Raw genomic sequence first — 16065 nt, 5'->3', positions numbered from 1 at the left:
GCAATTGTTCAATTACCACAAAGTTCAAGATGAAATAGGAGTTAATTTCATATACGAAGCTTCAATAATCACCTAGTCTTTAAAATGTTTATGTTACTCAGAAAAGTCTTCTATGCACTTGCATTTTAAATTTATATAGCAAATATTTTAAAATATTAAAATACATTGATCATAGAAAAACAGATCTATCCATTTGACTGATCTCATTCAGGACAGCAGAATGTTCAACATGCTCATAGGGTTGATTTTTCACTGAAAACTACTTCATTACAGAAAATCTGAATTAATCCAAATAAAATGCAGATGTCATGAAGACTGAATATGTTCAGAACTATTTAACAAACCATTTATTGAAAGTGACACAGGAGTATGAACAGGTGTCTGCTGAAACTGTTCACACACATTCAAAACTCCAAAGTAACACTAACAGTCATTATAAATTCTAAAGACATTAAATTTAAAGACAATTAAATGATGGAAAACAATATTTTCAGAGTTAGACATTTCAAGCATATAATCAGTTAACCATTTGGAGATAAGTATTTAATGAAGAGAAGGGAATAGAATAAGTTTCTATCCATTAAGGAACTGATATCATCCAAAACAAAATCTTAATGAAGATAAAGCAATAAAAACCTTTCCTTGCACAAAATAATTAATCCACCTAATTACTTCATACTAAATGAACTTAACATTAAAAACCAATAAATAAAAATGATTTTAGGGAAAAATTTCCTGCACGAATGTAAGACTTGTAAGTCTTACAAGTGTAACTCTTGTAAGAGTGATCACAACCAAGTTAAGATCATCCCTGAACTATTTTCATTATAATTGAGCATGATTTACTCACTACTTTCATTTCTGAAGACACTACTTTTAGATGTCAAAAAGTACTTTTAATTCAATAGCAAACATAATTCACTTACCCCACCAACATTTTAAAGTATCACTACAGGTTGCGCTGCTCTTCATAGAGATTCTCATTAGGGACAAACAAATATATTTAACAGAACTATACACATGCTCAAAAAAATAGTACATGCAAACAAAAACCGTAACGAAAAAGGACAGTACTGTTAAAATAAGATACAGTGGCATAAAGTTCCTTTACATGAAACCTCCTGCAAGTCACAAGCCTTTCTGCAAACAAAGAATACGAAAAAGAAAGTTGTTCTTCCCCACCCACACTAAACATGTATCAGCTAGTCATTCAATGCATAACTCCTCCTTTCACATCAAAGCCAAAACAAATGTTTCCTTCTACATCAGTACTGACATAATGAGTAGCAGGGGGGAGGAGGAAGCAAGAATAGAAAGAATAAGTAGGGAATCACTCACGGGGTTTTTTTTTTCCCCCCCAACGACTTCAACACATTTCATAATCCTACAATCTCTTCAGCTTGGAAGAATTTGCAGTTCTCTCCCTGCATTCACTCTTTCATTATCCCTCTTTCTTCCTTAACCTCTCTAAAATGAGTTATTCTTCTCGTTCACGAAGAAATGAACCCAGGCATTTTACTTGTCAGTTGCTTCAGACTTGTTCAAAAATCCTTGTGGCCACAGTACATCTCATATTTTTCTTGTTAACACTGATACCTGGAAATAAATTCAGGGCCTTCAGCAATTAATTCAAGCTCCTCAGCAAACTGACTTTTTTTTTTTTTTTTTTTCCTTCCTAGATAAATGGGACATCTGGAGCCTAACAGCAGATTCTCAACATTCCACAAGCCTCGAGGAGGTACGCTGTATTATCAACTGAAAATTGATAGTACAGGCAGCCTAACAAGGTTAAACTGCTAATCAGAAACCTAGTTAACAGACTTGTTTTTTTGTAAATAAGTTCCTGACCATCTATGGGATCTGGCCTAGCACACAATCTTTTGCCTGGATAACACCTCCCCATGCAACCTCAGGACCACCAAAGACCCCCTCACCAAAAATCCATACTAACACAGCACGTTTGAAGCATTAATCATAGAATTGCTCAGATTGGAAAAGACCTTGAAGATCACCGAGTCCAACCATGACCTAACCATCCTACCCTAACTCTAACAGCCCTCCACTAAATCATGTCCCTGAGCACCACATCCAAACGGTTTTTAAACACATCCAGGGATGGTGACTCAACCACCTCCCTGGGGAGCCTATTCCAGTGATTTACAACCCTTTCTGTAAAGAAGTTTTTCCTGATATCCAACCTAAACTTACCCTGGCACAACTTGAGGCCATTTCTCCTCATCCTGTCACCTTAGATTTTAATTAGATTTTAATATGTACAGCAATTCTAGGAACAGGTGGGCACCTCATGGAAACTGTATGAATATTCACCTGTTACAATGTATAAAATCTGTGTGCTTTAGATCCTGGGAGTGTACGCTATTCTCTCCTTTAATAATGCTACCCACATTATGTTAGATATTTAGAAACTTTCAAATGGGAAAATACAGGTAATGGACATAATCTTCTCTAGGAAAACAGGGGGGTACTGTCTGTGCTTAATCAACACAAACAGAGGATCTTCTGATTCTACTACAGCAACATGTCCTAGCCAGCAATGTTATCTGATTAATCAAGGAGAATTGGCTCCACTTGGAGAACTGGGAATTGGAAAACTTTTCAGCTTGTTCTTACATGACCAGATCAGATTAAAAAAAAAAAAAAAAAAAAAAAAAAAGAGGAACATTCCCCAAACAACCATCAGGGTTGCTGAATACCCACAAAATAACCCCACAGAAGCACAGACAGCCAGGAAAGTAGCCAACAGATGACAGAGTATGGATTGTTTAACCTTACGAAGGTAGTAGGTTTTTCTTCTGTATTAGATATGTATTTGGGAATTCAATTCATAAATGCAGTGCTTGATTTGTGAGAACTTCCAGCAGTGCTCAATCCCCCATAAAAAAGCAGCATCCCCCCTGAGCATGTGTGGATAGGCTCATTGCACACCAGCTAATAAATCCACTTTCCTGACACTACCACTTAACAACCTCTCAACAAATTAGCCTTGACTTTTTCTTTGAAATCTTTCTACGTTTTCTATTTCATTATAAATTAATTAGTACTTCAAGATATTTGCATACATCCAAAGTGTATAAATCCGGATTATTTTTTCCTACTACTGGTTTTTAAATAATATTTTGTAATATATCTTTATTGGTTTCCTAAGATCAATTTTTGAGATGCTTCATACTTTGGCATCTGTTCAGCTAAGTATTCAAGCATGTGAGGTCTACAGAAGAGCACAACTGAGCACTTCATCAACCTGCAGACTTCTCCCTGGTCAGAACTATAGAAGGACCCACTGCAACAGAGATCAATGGAGGGAATACAACACAGACACGCACCTGGGTCCAGTAAGACAAAAAATATTCTACATAAACCTTATAACTAACAATAATTTCTGGATGTCAGACAAGTCTCTTAGGCATTTTTAATTCAAATAGGTTCACCAGATGATAAAAGCAGGCAAAGCTCAGGAGAATTCACTTTGAAGATGAGAGCTGCTCCTGCTTAAAACGAACACGCTCACCATGGGAAGGTAATTCCAGGACTGTGATATATTTGGGGTTAGGATGTCCTTCTACAAAAGTGTTCTTTTAATTTAAAGAAACACACGAACAATAAAACATACCAGCTTCCTCTTCTTGAAGCTCATAGAAAAACATTCTGTCAAATAGTTTGTAATATCCTCTCTCTCTAACTGCAAGATTATTTTCTTGAAGACGATATGGAGCTTTTAGTAATCATAAACAAATTATGAATACTAAAACAATAACACATCTTTCTCTTAATTTTAATTCCTTTTAGATCCAAAAACAATCTTAAAACAAGGAAAGTTATTTCCAGCCTCTGACTCAGCATTTTACTTTTCAGTTTCACTTTAAATTCCCAGATCATCTGTATAAATCAGACTGAAACCACAAAAGAGGAAAGGAAGTAAGACATAGAAATAGGAGTAACTAAGTAAATGCACCTAACAGGAAAACAAAACCAACACAATAGCTTATTGTTGTGAAAATGGCACTATATAAACTTGCTTATTAATAACAACAGCAGTGAAGGAAGAACTGACCCAGACTTGATAAACGATAAAACAAACTCACTTGGTGGAAAGTCCAGAGAACACACTTTGTTTTCTGTCCTGGGCATGTTGGTCACCTAATGCCAAATACAGTAGTTTGGTTTCACAGAGAAAATAATAATTACTCAAGCTTCATAGTCATCTCACTGCATATTAACAGAAACAATCTTTAAATCTAAAAACTGATTTCCTCATTTCAGTACTATGTGGAAATTACAATTACATTACAAATTACAATTTCAACAATGAAATCACAATTATATCATATACTACATCCCCTAAGAAAATTTCAATTAATCAAACCATACTCACACTTTTCTCTAGTTTCATAACAATTCACATTACCTAAAAATGCCAGCTTTTTTGAAGTAACATTCCTAAAGATAAATTCATACAGACCTACATTATGAAGATTCACATGCACAAAGGCAGATTCAAGCTCTCAGAAGATAGTCAAGAACTTTAAGCACTTCTTGTACGTTCTGGAGCTCACTGTCCTTTCCAGCAAGTTATTCCAACTTACATTTCCTTCCCTTTGCCTTTGCACCTTAGTTTCAGTTTCCTAACTGTCACGTCATCTGCACTCACTGTCCCACCCTCCTATAAAAACTGAGAAGGTTATTTGCTGAGTTCAATCCACAACAACACAGAAAACTTTTGCACTTTAACAGTAAAGTAATATTCTAAAAGGCAGAGTTACAGGCTTTTGTCAGTAGATTCCTTTGGCCATCCTTCTCTACTGAGTACCTTTGTTTGTATCCTGAACAAAACTTAAACTTTGTTCTCTGATCAGGGTTAAGTCTCATTTTATCTTTTGTGTCTTCGTTACCAAAAAGTTAGTAAAAATAATCTAGTAGAACAATTCTGCTTTAAACAGTTATTTAAATTTTAAGAATTAACTAGGACCCAATGATCCTTATGGGTCCCTTCCAATTTGGGCCATCTATGACTCTGAGTTCTGACAGTATATTACGCTTGTTTCAAACACACAAGCCAAAACACATGACTGAGAACCACAAAATCCTAGTTTTAAATATAAATCACAGAATCATAGAACAGTCTGGGTTAAAAGGACCACAATGATCATCTGTTTCAACCTCCTGCTGTATGCAGGGTCACCAACCACCAGACCAGGCTGCCCAGAGCCACATCCAGCCTGGCCTTGAATGCCTCCAGGGATGGGGCATCCACAGCCTCCTTGGGCAACCTGTTCCAGTGCCTCACCACCCTCTGAGTGAAAAACTTCCTCCTAATACCTAACCTAAACCACCCGTCTCAGTTTAAAACCATCTCCCCTCAACCTATCACTATCCACCCTTGTAAACAGGAGGGGGAACAGCTGTTTATAGGCTCCCTTCAAGTATTGGAAGGCCACAATGAGGTCTCCCGAGAGCCTTCTAGGAGTACTATTGAAACAACACTGTTTTCTGGAGAGAAAGAATTGCTTCACAGAACAACAAAACAGTGGCCTGTAACTATGCAAATACCTTAGCATTGCAACATCAGTACAAAATGTTCCTCTTTAGGAAAAACCCTGTCTATGATTTAAGTTTTGCAAAAGCATCTTCTGCTGAACTCTATTACACCATGAGACACTAACAGAATCCTCTTGAATTGAGAACACTCTCAATCTAAGGGCACTCCTCTTGCACTCAGCTGAGAAAGTAAACAATTATTAATATACTATTGGAGGAAAATTTCAGCCACACATTAAATGGCATATTCCAGAATGGAGAAAATTAACATACTGATAGTCTTGGAATTCCATCTGTAGTATATCTTATGGTGGTATCATGTTTTTGATGATAATGGTCACCTTCATGATCGAACTGCATTTCTTTTCTGTCCTTCTCTATTTCTTTTTGCTCTTGAGAAATGATCAAATGAGATCCTGAAGAACTGCTGTCCCTGAAAAGTAAGAGAAAATCCTAATTTTTCCAATATTAATGTTTAAGATATATCACATATATTTGCTGTGAATAAAATAAATAAAAGCCTACCCTCACAGAAGCTCTCATGCCACAAACATACTTAAAGCATTTGATCAAACGTATTTTTTTAAGCCTTCAAGGTACACAGTATTAGCTTAAGCAAAGATCTCTAACAAAAAACAAGTGACACAAGAAAAAAAAAAAACACACAATTTTCTGCATCACCAAATGTAGATCAGCAGAAACCAAAACAATCTTTCATAGGCATTTAATGCAAGAGTTAAGGATTATGCTGTAACACAGTTGAATGTACAAATACGGAACCCCTTTTAACTCTTTTGCTTTACCTGGAGAGATTAAAACAGATATGACAAAACCAAGTTCCTATTAAGATTCATGTTATTATTATTATTATTATTTACCATTGCCACAGTGCATTTGCTAGCATTCAGTTCCTCTCATAATAAGGACTTGAATCAGCTTAATCTCCTCATGAAAATTAAACAACAAAGTCAACACAAAACAGAGAAGTGATTACAGAAGCATTTTCAACCGTGTATCTGAAACAGCATGGACAAAAAAATACACAACTGTAACTGTTTCCTGTTATTTCCAACATGACTAGAATTTAATATACTGAAGGATACTACTTGGCAGTAGAAAACATTAGAAGATAGCTTATTTAGGAACCTAGAAGTCCTCTTTACTACTAGGCCACATTCTGGCTGCAGTTCTGATAGTCTTATTTCTTTCATTTTTTTTTTTCCTTAAACTGTAATATATTAGTAAACATCTATGACATATTACCTAAATCTTAAACATTGTTAATTAGAAAAAAAAATAATGAATTTAGCAGTTGCTTACTTTTTCTCAAGAAGAAAATCCTTTGGTTTCTGCTTATATTCTTTAGTACCTACAGAAAGTTATATAGCAAGGAAAAAAAAATTAGCTGTTTTCAAAGGAAAGCTACCAATAAATGAGATTTCTTCTTTTCAAGGCAAATCTTGAAATCAGAAAAGGTTACCTTTGATTTCTTCTAATGTCTTCTTTAACTTGTCATTTTGTTGAATAAGATCCTTCAGTCCATCAAGAATATTCTTGCACAGTTCCTGAGCTCTCTCATTAGCTTCTAAAGCCAGTTCATGTTCCCCCAGTAATGACAGTGCCTTACAGAAGTGGTAATGACCCTGTGTGGATATCAGTTTAAGTGTTCATTCAAATAAGGATATACTTTATATTTCAAACAGTTGAAGCACACTGGACAGTACAAAGTAAAAATACTGCACACACTAAAAAAAAAAAAATCTATTGCACCCCTGAATGACCAATAATCCATCAGGAGGAGTATCGACCCTCTGGCTTCAGACAACAGCAATTTCGTTTTTTCCTTCCAACTTCAACTACTGATTTGCAATTCTGTAACTATCCCTTCTTTAATCTTTTTTAGTCCAAGAATACAAGGAAATACATTTTGCCCATTAAACAGGGTTTTCATTACTCTATGGATGACATGTACTCTTTTTAAAGCACTGATAACATAGCAACACGTTGTGAAGAAATAAGTGTTTTTTTCTTTACACGTGCAGAACATCATGTAACTAAGTGCACTAAAATAACATTTTTAACATAAATATGCAAGAAAGCTACGTGCTTGCCTGAATGATGCAAAATTCCCACTCTTTCCCACTATTCATTCTACTGTCAGCAAAGCTAAATGCAAATATCACACAGGTAGATAGGAAGTGTTCATATCTGTAATTCAGACTCTGGGATCCTATGTTTGGTTTACAATACTAGCAAAAGACAATTTTGAAATACGTATGAAACTAACCTTTGGCCAATTAGGCTTCAAAATAGTGGCCCTTTTTCCATCAGCAAGGGCTTTCCTTAGAGAAAAGGAAGCAAAAAGAATAGAGATTTATTATTCAGACTTCAGGAAAATCTACAGACCAGGACTTCAATGTACACAGCACTATAAAAATTTAAGATAAATAAAAGAACAGTTCACCTGCAAAAAGGCAGAGAATAGATGTAACTGGGAACGCTCCAGGAAGATGACTGAGATTATCTGAGAAGACCACTTCAAGTTGGCCTGGAGACTTCATTGCCATTAGCTACTCACCAATGTTCAGTTAAAGACATGCCAGACACAGACAAACAGGACTTCAAGAATAACAAATAGAAAGTACCTAATATCCACTAGAAGTACCGTGTATAGTAAAAAAAAAATCAAATGTTATGTGCAGAGCGTTTAGCACAGCACCAAGAAAATAGGCAGAAACTATGAACTGTATGGATGTCAATTTTTAATTCCATTGTTATTTCTTTTTCTTGCAACAATAGGTCAGGATTAATAATAATCAGACCCTTGTGATTTCAGTTTTACTACAACAAAACCTTTATATAAAAATATATATATATATATATATATATATATATACACACACACATCCACCACCTTGGTCACAAACAAGATTTTTAGCTTAACAACTGGCTTCATGAACGATAACCCCAGAAATACACTCTTCTCTAAAACATTTCATAAATCACAGCCCTCACTGGTACTAAGGGTTTTTTTTCCCCCCCATTCATATAACCTCCCCACTGTTCCAAACTTTAAATAGCATTAGATATTACCAGTGAATACAACTAACATTACTCTTTTCTCTTAATATCAGTTTCCTGAGGTAGAGACATCACAATTACTATATATACACTTCAGTTTTTTAAGTACTTTCATTGTTCAATGTTAATTTGCACTTACAAGAGATTTCAGATTATAAACAAGGGTTACTTACTTGTACTGCTTCGTGAGAATTAAACAAAGAGCTCGGTTTCCATACAGAAGATGGTTTGTAGGACTTAAGAAAAAAACCAAAAAGTTTGTATTATATATTACTTTTGGAAACTTTAAGGAAAAGTTGTCCCAGTAACTGTCTGCAAACACCATAGCATAAACACTGCAAAAAATTACATACAAGTTTCCTTCAACAGTCTCAGCAATTTACAAGTAATTAACATTACTATTTTAATTATGTAGCAATTTGTAAGATTAGTGAGGTGAAAAGAATAAAAGATAGATAGATTTAGATTCTGCCCCCAATACTTTGCTGTGACAGATACATCAAAAGACAACTCAAGCCATCCTAAGACACAGCTAGTACACTCCCTCCCATCTCAGCTTTGCTTGGGGAAAAACGAAAAAAAGAAATTGGTGGAGTCATGGAAAAGCTAGCTTGACTGTCACATACATCCCAGTTTGTTTTGCTCTGCAATCCTTAACCTCCAATTAAGTCAAACATTCCACAAACACTTTTGGATCACTGCTTCCAGAACTTTGTTTCATAACCATCTGTCTGACTGGGCCAATCAAAGAGCAGTTCCAAAGAATTAAAGCACTGCTCCCAAAGTACCTACAGAAAAGTGGGCAGGAGGGGGAAACATGCATATGTAATCCAGCAAGCACTTGAAAGAAAGCAAAAGGATGCAGCTAGCTGGGGAAGAAGTGTGATGATGAAGCAGATGAAAATCAGCTCCATAAGAGAAGAAGGAGAAAGAAAATAAAGTCCAGGAAGGCTGAAATCAGTTTGAATTTGGGTTGCGATGTGACACTATGTACTATGCAACAAAATCTGAACAAAGACAACAGCAAAATGCTAATCCTATCAACCACACACTTATAACACTATGGACAAAATTAAAAAAATATATCAAATTTTTATGGAATTCAGATTTACTCTACTTATTATTTAGTCATCTAAACACAATGGAAACTCTTGGAAAGAAAAAGTGCAAACAACCACTAGCAAGAAGAAACAGGAAAAGTTGTGTAACACTTTTTTTCTTTTAGTTAGACATCATTTGATTTCTAGAGTGGCTCATGCAAAACTAAACAAAATCTTAATAAATCCCAATAAGCTGAGAGCATATGACACAACACAATCTAGTTAACCAGTTGAGTTCTTACCAAAACTCTATGGCTTTAGTATATGATATTATAGCATGATCAAATTTTCCTTGGGAGAACTCCTCATTTCCCTTCTGTTTCATAGATTCACTCTTCTGTGAAATTAAAAAACAATTCAGAAGCCACTGTAATTAAACTCAGTTACAATGTGAAGTAAAGAAAACATCTGGCAATAGACTCCAGTGCTCCAGTAAATCCAATGTACAATGGCAACATGAACAACGAACGTTCCGTTTATTAAGTCAGGATCTCACAAGGAAATAATTTATGCCTAGATAATTACTCGTTTAAGCTTTTGAAACTTGAGTCTTTGATCATTTGGCAATTTTTTTTATGGCCAAAAAAACCCACAACACATGAAAGTGACAAACACCCTGATAGAGTCTCTTACCTTCCTACAGTTTTCACAGGTGACAGCTTTAAATTCTTCAACTAAATTACAATCTTCCAAAGCAACTTTAGTAATATAATGTTTGCCTGTAGAAAAAAAAAAAAAAAAAAAAAAAAAAAAATCAGAAAACTGCAATGAATGAAAAATTAATCAAGACAAAAAGTAGAGTTTGTTTTCTGCTAAGAACTGTGCTCCCTTGTATGGTTGGAAGCAAAATTTGACATACCAAACAAATAATAGAAACAAAAGACATGACAAATGTTTGAAACTAAGGTATCACTTATGATTGGGTAAGCCCAAAAAATGTTGTTGCAAGCAGTAAAACCTTTAAGGATTCGCCCTCTTTCAAGCAATCAACTGAAATTTTGTTTTATTTTGCAAGAAGTTGGGACTTTAAAGATCTGTAAAGATTCCCGTTAAAAAGAATTCATACCCTGGTACTTAACTATAAAAAGATTTTCTGCTTACATCCAAGTCCAGTTCCCACCACTCACTTATTTACTGTAATAGTTGAATTAGAATGTACATACGCAAAAATTAAGAGCAGAACACAAGCTGCTCAACAGGCAAGAAGAATAGTAGGCTTGGTATCTTCTGCCATTTCAACTGAAGTTCTACTGCTAGTGTTAACAGCCTATGGGATCTCCCATGAGCTTACGTAAGCTGAATTTTGAAAGATGCCCAACATCTGAATTAATACAGACAAAACCTTCAGTCAAACTTTTAACAATAAAACCCTATTAATATTACAGTCACATTGCATCCCTGTGCTAAAGATTGAGAGCCTACAGGCTCACAATTAGCTCACAAAGGACTCCAAACTCAGGAACTATTCTGAACACCTGTTCAGAAAGAGCACTGTGTTCAGATGTGCACTGTGAACATGAAAACATACAGAAACTCAAACAAAATTTGACTGCTTTAAATAAACAAAACAAACAAACAACACAAGAACACTTATTCCAATCACTCTTGCAGACACTTTCAAGCTAATATAAGCATTACTATCCCATAATTTGAATACAGGTAAGTTTCGACATGACTGTTTCTTCAGAAGAGTTACTTACATTCACCAAAGAAAGTTTCAAGATAGAGCCAACCAAAATCACCAAGTTTCTCCAGCTTCTGCAGAATATTGATATCACCTGCACATCTGATCCAATCAAGTGCATCCCTAACATCGAAGAAACCCTAGTGCAATTGAAGAAAAGGGGGAAAAAACAACAAACAAAACAGTAATGTTATACAAAGTCCTAAATAAAAAACAACACACCAGGTAAACAAATAATTCACTGGCAATAGTGTAAGTATTCTGTGTAAACACAAAAAAGTTTTTTTTATAGCACCTTGCTTGAGGCACTTGATCCCAAGTTGTTAGCCTTTCAAATAGGCAATAGTTCACAAATATAAATATCCAGGTAACTTAAACGCAGCATAATAAACCATATTCACAAAATGCAGACAGACATATTTTCAACAGGATACAGGGAAGCCATTCAAATCACAAAATTTGATTCAGAAATTTTCTTTTTTTCAGTTAAACTACAAAAGACAGCAGAAACTAGGAACTGAAGAGTAAAAGCAATAAGCATAGGGAAACTAAGAACAGCCAGAGAAACAGAGAGAAAATGAAAAACTTAACAAGTACAGTTCTATCAAATGCTGAATTTGATCACGAAGATGCATCAGCACACTCCTATACCACAACCTTAGTCAGTCATTCACAGTCCTTCAGACTTAATCAGTACCACTGTATGAGAATCTCTTAGAATACTTCCCATCTGCCTCCAAAAAAGAGTTTCTGAGGTTTTTACCATTTCAGTAATCAAGCATAGTCCTATCGATAGCCCTGAAGCCTAATCATACAGCATTGCCATTGCTTACAATAGGCCACAGGACTGCAACTTGCCAGGTTTACTACTTGTCTGTTTTAATTTATTTCATCTCTAACAGAAATCTCTTTTGATCAGGTGGCCATGGTTCACTTGGTTCACTTTGGCACAGTACAACAATAGTTAATATACAGACAGTAGTAACAATAAGTGACTTGATAGAGCTAACATAATGATGCAATATTAAGAAATGTAAAAATGAAAGACAAATGTAACAGAACAAAGGCCTCAAAAACTGGAGACATGAAAAATAGTTGAGAAGAGTAGAGGCATGGGAAAGATATCACAAGCTGACATCAAAGACCCAATGGCAGTAAGCAACTGGTGAACACTCAAAAACAGAAAGCAAGCAAAAAGAAACAAATACAAACATAGAAAAGGACAAGACTGGGACAAAATGTATGTAATGTACAGAAAACACAGGACGTACAATAAAATCAGAAGCAACTTGAACATGCACACCAATAACAATCAAGGTGCAAAAGTGCATTAGCAAACAAAAAACAAACGCAATTCTACAATTAGGAACATCAACAGTATTCTTCACAGCAAAGAACTCTGAGAAGCAATGCTTACACTCCCCACACTAAACTGAAACCATTGACTTTAAGTCCCCAAGGAGCTGTAAATGCTAAGCATAACACCTCAGATAGGGTCAGAGACTAGGAAACATATTTACCACAATATTAATTGTATTACTACTATCATAAGAGTTTCTCCATTTACTTTTCTTTGTTTTCATTCATCATCTGTAATAACCCACTATGAAAGGTTTCCTAACAATTCCTTGTCATTATATGAGAAGTGGGGTATTTTCCCCTCGCTGTCCTATCCCAAGATTTTCAGTGTAACACACAAACACCAGCACAGAAAGAGGACAAGCAAATATACCAGCAGTAGGACATATAAGCCACCCCCAGAATTCCCACCCATTATGATCTTCTTACACAGAATGGCATTTATCTCACAGCTCCTGTCTGTACGAGAACTGCTGAATCACAGCCTCAGGTGAGCCATGAGTCAGCTCCGGGAGCACAGCTGAAGGCATTTCACCTGCGCTACCAGAAGGGGTGGAGCCTGGCTGCACCACTCCTAGACCCCAATTAAGAGCTGAATACCAGTGGGGAAGGATCTCTTCTGGAGATTGCTCCTCCTGGAGACTTCTCGGTGAGCCCAGGACAAGGGTAAGCTTTCCATCTATTCTTCTTTAGCATGATAACCTGTTTAGCTTAAGTTTGTTGTATATTTCTTAATTATAACATCTGTGTATTCATTGATTATACACTGTCACACACGCATTTTATTTTGTGGCTCAGAGTTGCAACAACTAGGATGCATCAACATATAGGTCTGTATATTTAAGTAATCATTTTAATATTTTGTATATTCATACAAATATTTCATTCATATTCACACATAAAAGAGCATTCCAATTAACAAGAATTCAAGAAACTTACATTTTCTAGCCTGCTGCCAATTCTCAGTATGCCCCCAATAAAATGTGGAACATTCTAGAAGATAGATTAAACAAAAGGAAAAAGTTAACATCTGTTAATTTTAGTTGCCTGCTCAGGTTCGACTCAAGAACGTTTTCTGTTCCTCTTTAATGCAGTGCCACTTGGGTAACAGCTCTGGTCCATTTCAAAGTTTCAGGAAATATTTTTGTATTCAATAGCCAATCCCCAAGTGCTGTTGTTGAAAGGTAAATAAATAGTGAAGATGATATGATGTCTGGTGAGGATAGCCAGCTGCTTTAGCCATTTCTGTAGTTATCTGCACAAAGTACCAGCTGACACATCATGTGAAAAATATCCAAAACAGCAGCACTTCCTCTCCTGAGATTTGGATACTGGATATACTGTCTTTTACAAGAAGATAGAGGCTGAACAATTAAGAAAAGCAAAGTATAGGTCAAAGGGAATGGGAATACACACAAAGCCTCTCATAAACACTGAGTGAGAGGTTCCCATGAAGGGAAACAGCACCAAAACCTCATCACATGAGACAAAGTGGAATAACTGCAGGGACATCCTGAAGTACAAGAAGGTGAAAATAGAGCACTCAAAGAGCCTGAAGGGGGGGAGCAGCACAAAGAGCTTAAACAAGTATGAATCCATCAGATGAGTACCTGATAATGTAACAGTAAGGTAGAAGAAAAGTACACTCAAGAGTTCAACACAGAACTTCAGTAAATCAATATTTTTTTTTTAAATGTCGTACTTAAATTCTAAAAACCTACTATCTTTCCTTTATCTGCTGCAAACATTTGTCATTCTCTGTCACTGTCAATGCACGAAATCAACAGTGAATGAAGTCAACAACATCTATTTTAAAAATAATCTGTTGAGCAAGAAAACAGTTTGACAAAAAAATCTGTATATCTGTATATAAAAAATAACTTATTCATCAGGATAAGGTGCCATTTGTTTTTCCCATGAATGTGACTCTCTCAGCAATGTACAAGGGCCCCAGTCAAACCTATTAAAAGACTCTGCAAGTACCAACTGCAAGAAAAACCATGATCTGAAATTAAGTTTCTAAAAACCTGTACCTTGACTATCAATTTATTCACTCCAGTAAAAGGAAATTTCTAAATTAAAATGCAGTCTCAAGTTATAATACTTACAACCACTTTTTTAGTCAAATCAACAAGGTCTTCCACAAGCTCTAAATCACAGAGTTTCTTCCAATTCCAGTCTAAAATCTGTAAACTGCTGCAAAAAAGTTATCAATTAGAAAAATAACACTGTGTAACACAGTCTTGTCTACTAACAGCTACAGTGATTAGATCTAAGCAAGAATGTGGCTACTAACTCAAATCAAGCATTTCAGAAGGGGAAAAACAAAAAGATACAAATATTTTGGTACTTCTGAAATATAAGACGTCCTTGTAAGCACATAAATACCCATGTAGATTCCAAACTTCAGAAACCCTTTCTTAATTTCATCTTATGTTCAAGAACAATGCCTTCTGATCTTAAGTAACATAGCTCACCATAAAAACACTCCTACAGATTGTTTTACCACTACTGAGAGCACAACTGTCACATCTGTTATCCTTCACAGATGATGAAAAGAAATGCAAAGGCTGATGACTCATTGTGAGAACTTACCCCCAGTCAGCTACCAAATAATTACTTTCACTTTGGAAGAGAAGAGGCCAAAAGATGCATATTTTAATAACGTTGCAATATTCTCTTAGTTTGTCAACCGGCTGACGGCACCACACTTCACAGGGGTCAACATCTTTAAGAAAACAGGTAAGAACTAGACTATACAATTCAAGCGTTACAAGTAATCAAAGTCCAACTACACATTCAAAAAATCACCAGTTATTGCCATAATGCACTCCTATGCACTATTTAACCAGATTGAAACTTCCAATATACCTGATAAATTGAAGTTTTTGTTTATTTTTCTAACTTGAAGGAGGGAATTTATATGGAAATAAGAATACGAACGTGCTGGCAGACCTCACATTCAATGCCCAAGGAATCACATATGTTCTGAATTGTATTAACATAAATATATAAATGAATAAATGCTGCCTGCTTTTAACAAGGAGTCTAACAAGGGCCATGAGCTGCCTGATGGCTAGAAGAGATACTGTTTCCAAAGAACAACATAAGCCTCTTCTAGCTGTACCTGTTCAGTTATTTTCTATGACAAATTTAATGTACTGTGGCATGTAGCAACTCAGCACTAGACGAAAAAAAATAATCAGAAAATCTTTTTTCTCTAGAGTCCATTACATATGTGATATCTGGCTCTTCCAAAAAATAGAACCCATTTCCTTTGGAGGC

The 16065-nt window shown here is 35.6% G+C and overlaps 1 protein-coding gene across 13 annotated transcripts in view; it reads right to left on the bottom strand.

The window, feature by feature from the left end:
- Nucleotides 1-16065, bottom strand: part of TTC3 (tetratricopeptide repeat domain 3) — a 60942-nt gene that overhangs the window by 40140 nt on the left and 4737 nt on the right. For 5 of the 13 annotated variants that reach the window (XM_048927056.1, XM_048927110.1, XM_048927084.1 and 2 more), the window contains exons 4-15: nucleotides 15376-15508; nucleotides 14889-14976; nucleotides 13720-13773; nucleotides 11438-11561; nucleotides 10371-10456; nucleotides 9980-10074; nucleotides 8811-8873; nucleotides 7844-7898; nucleotides 7037-7199; nucleotides 6877-6925; nucleotides 5830-5989; nucleotides 4104-4158 (exon numbers count right to left, since the gene is read on the bottom strand). In XM_048927056.1, the coding sequence (XP_048783013.1) occupies nucleotides 4104-4158; nucleotides 5830-5989; nucleotides 6877-6925; nucleotides 7037-7199; nucleotides 7844-7898; nucleotides 8811-8873; nucleotides 9980-10074; nucleotides 10371-10456; nucleotides 11438-11561; nucleotides 13720-13773; nucleotides 14889-14976; nucleotides 15376-15508 (1125 nt within the window). The other 8 variants (XM_048927092.1, XM_048927119.1, XM_048927075.1 and 5 more) reach the window with 7 other exon arrangements.

This window comes from Lagopus muta, chromosome 1 (genome assembly GCF_023343835.1).
Source record: "Lagopus muta isolate bLagMut1 chromosome 1, bLagMut1 primary, whole genome shotgun sequence".
NCBI classification, from domain to species: domain Eukaryota; kingdom Metazoa; phylum Chordata; class Aves; order Galliformes; family Phasianidae; genus Lagopus; species Lagopus muta.
This window is presented reverse-complemented; position numbering and strand designations above follow the sequence as displayed.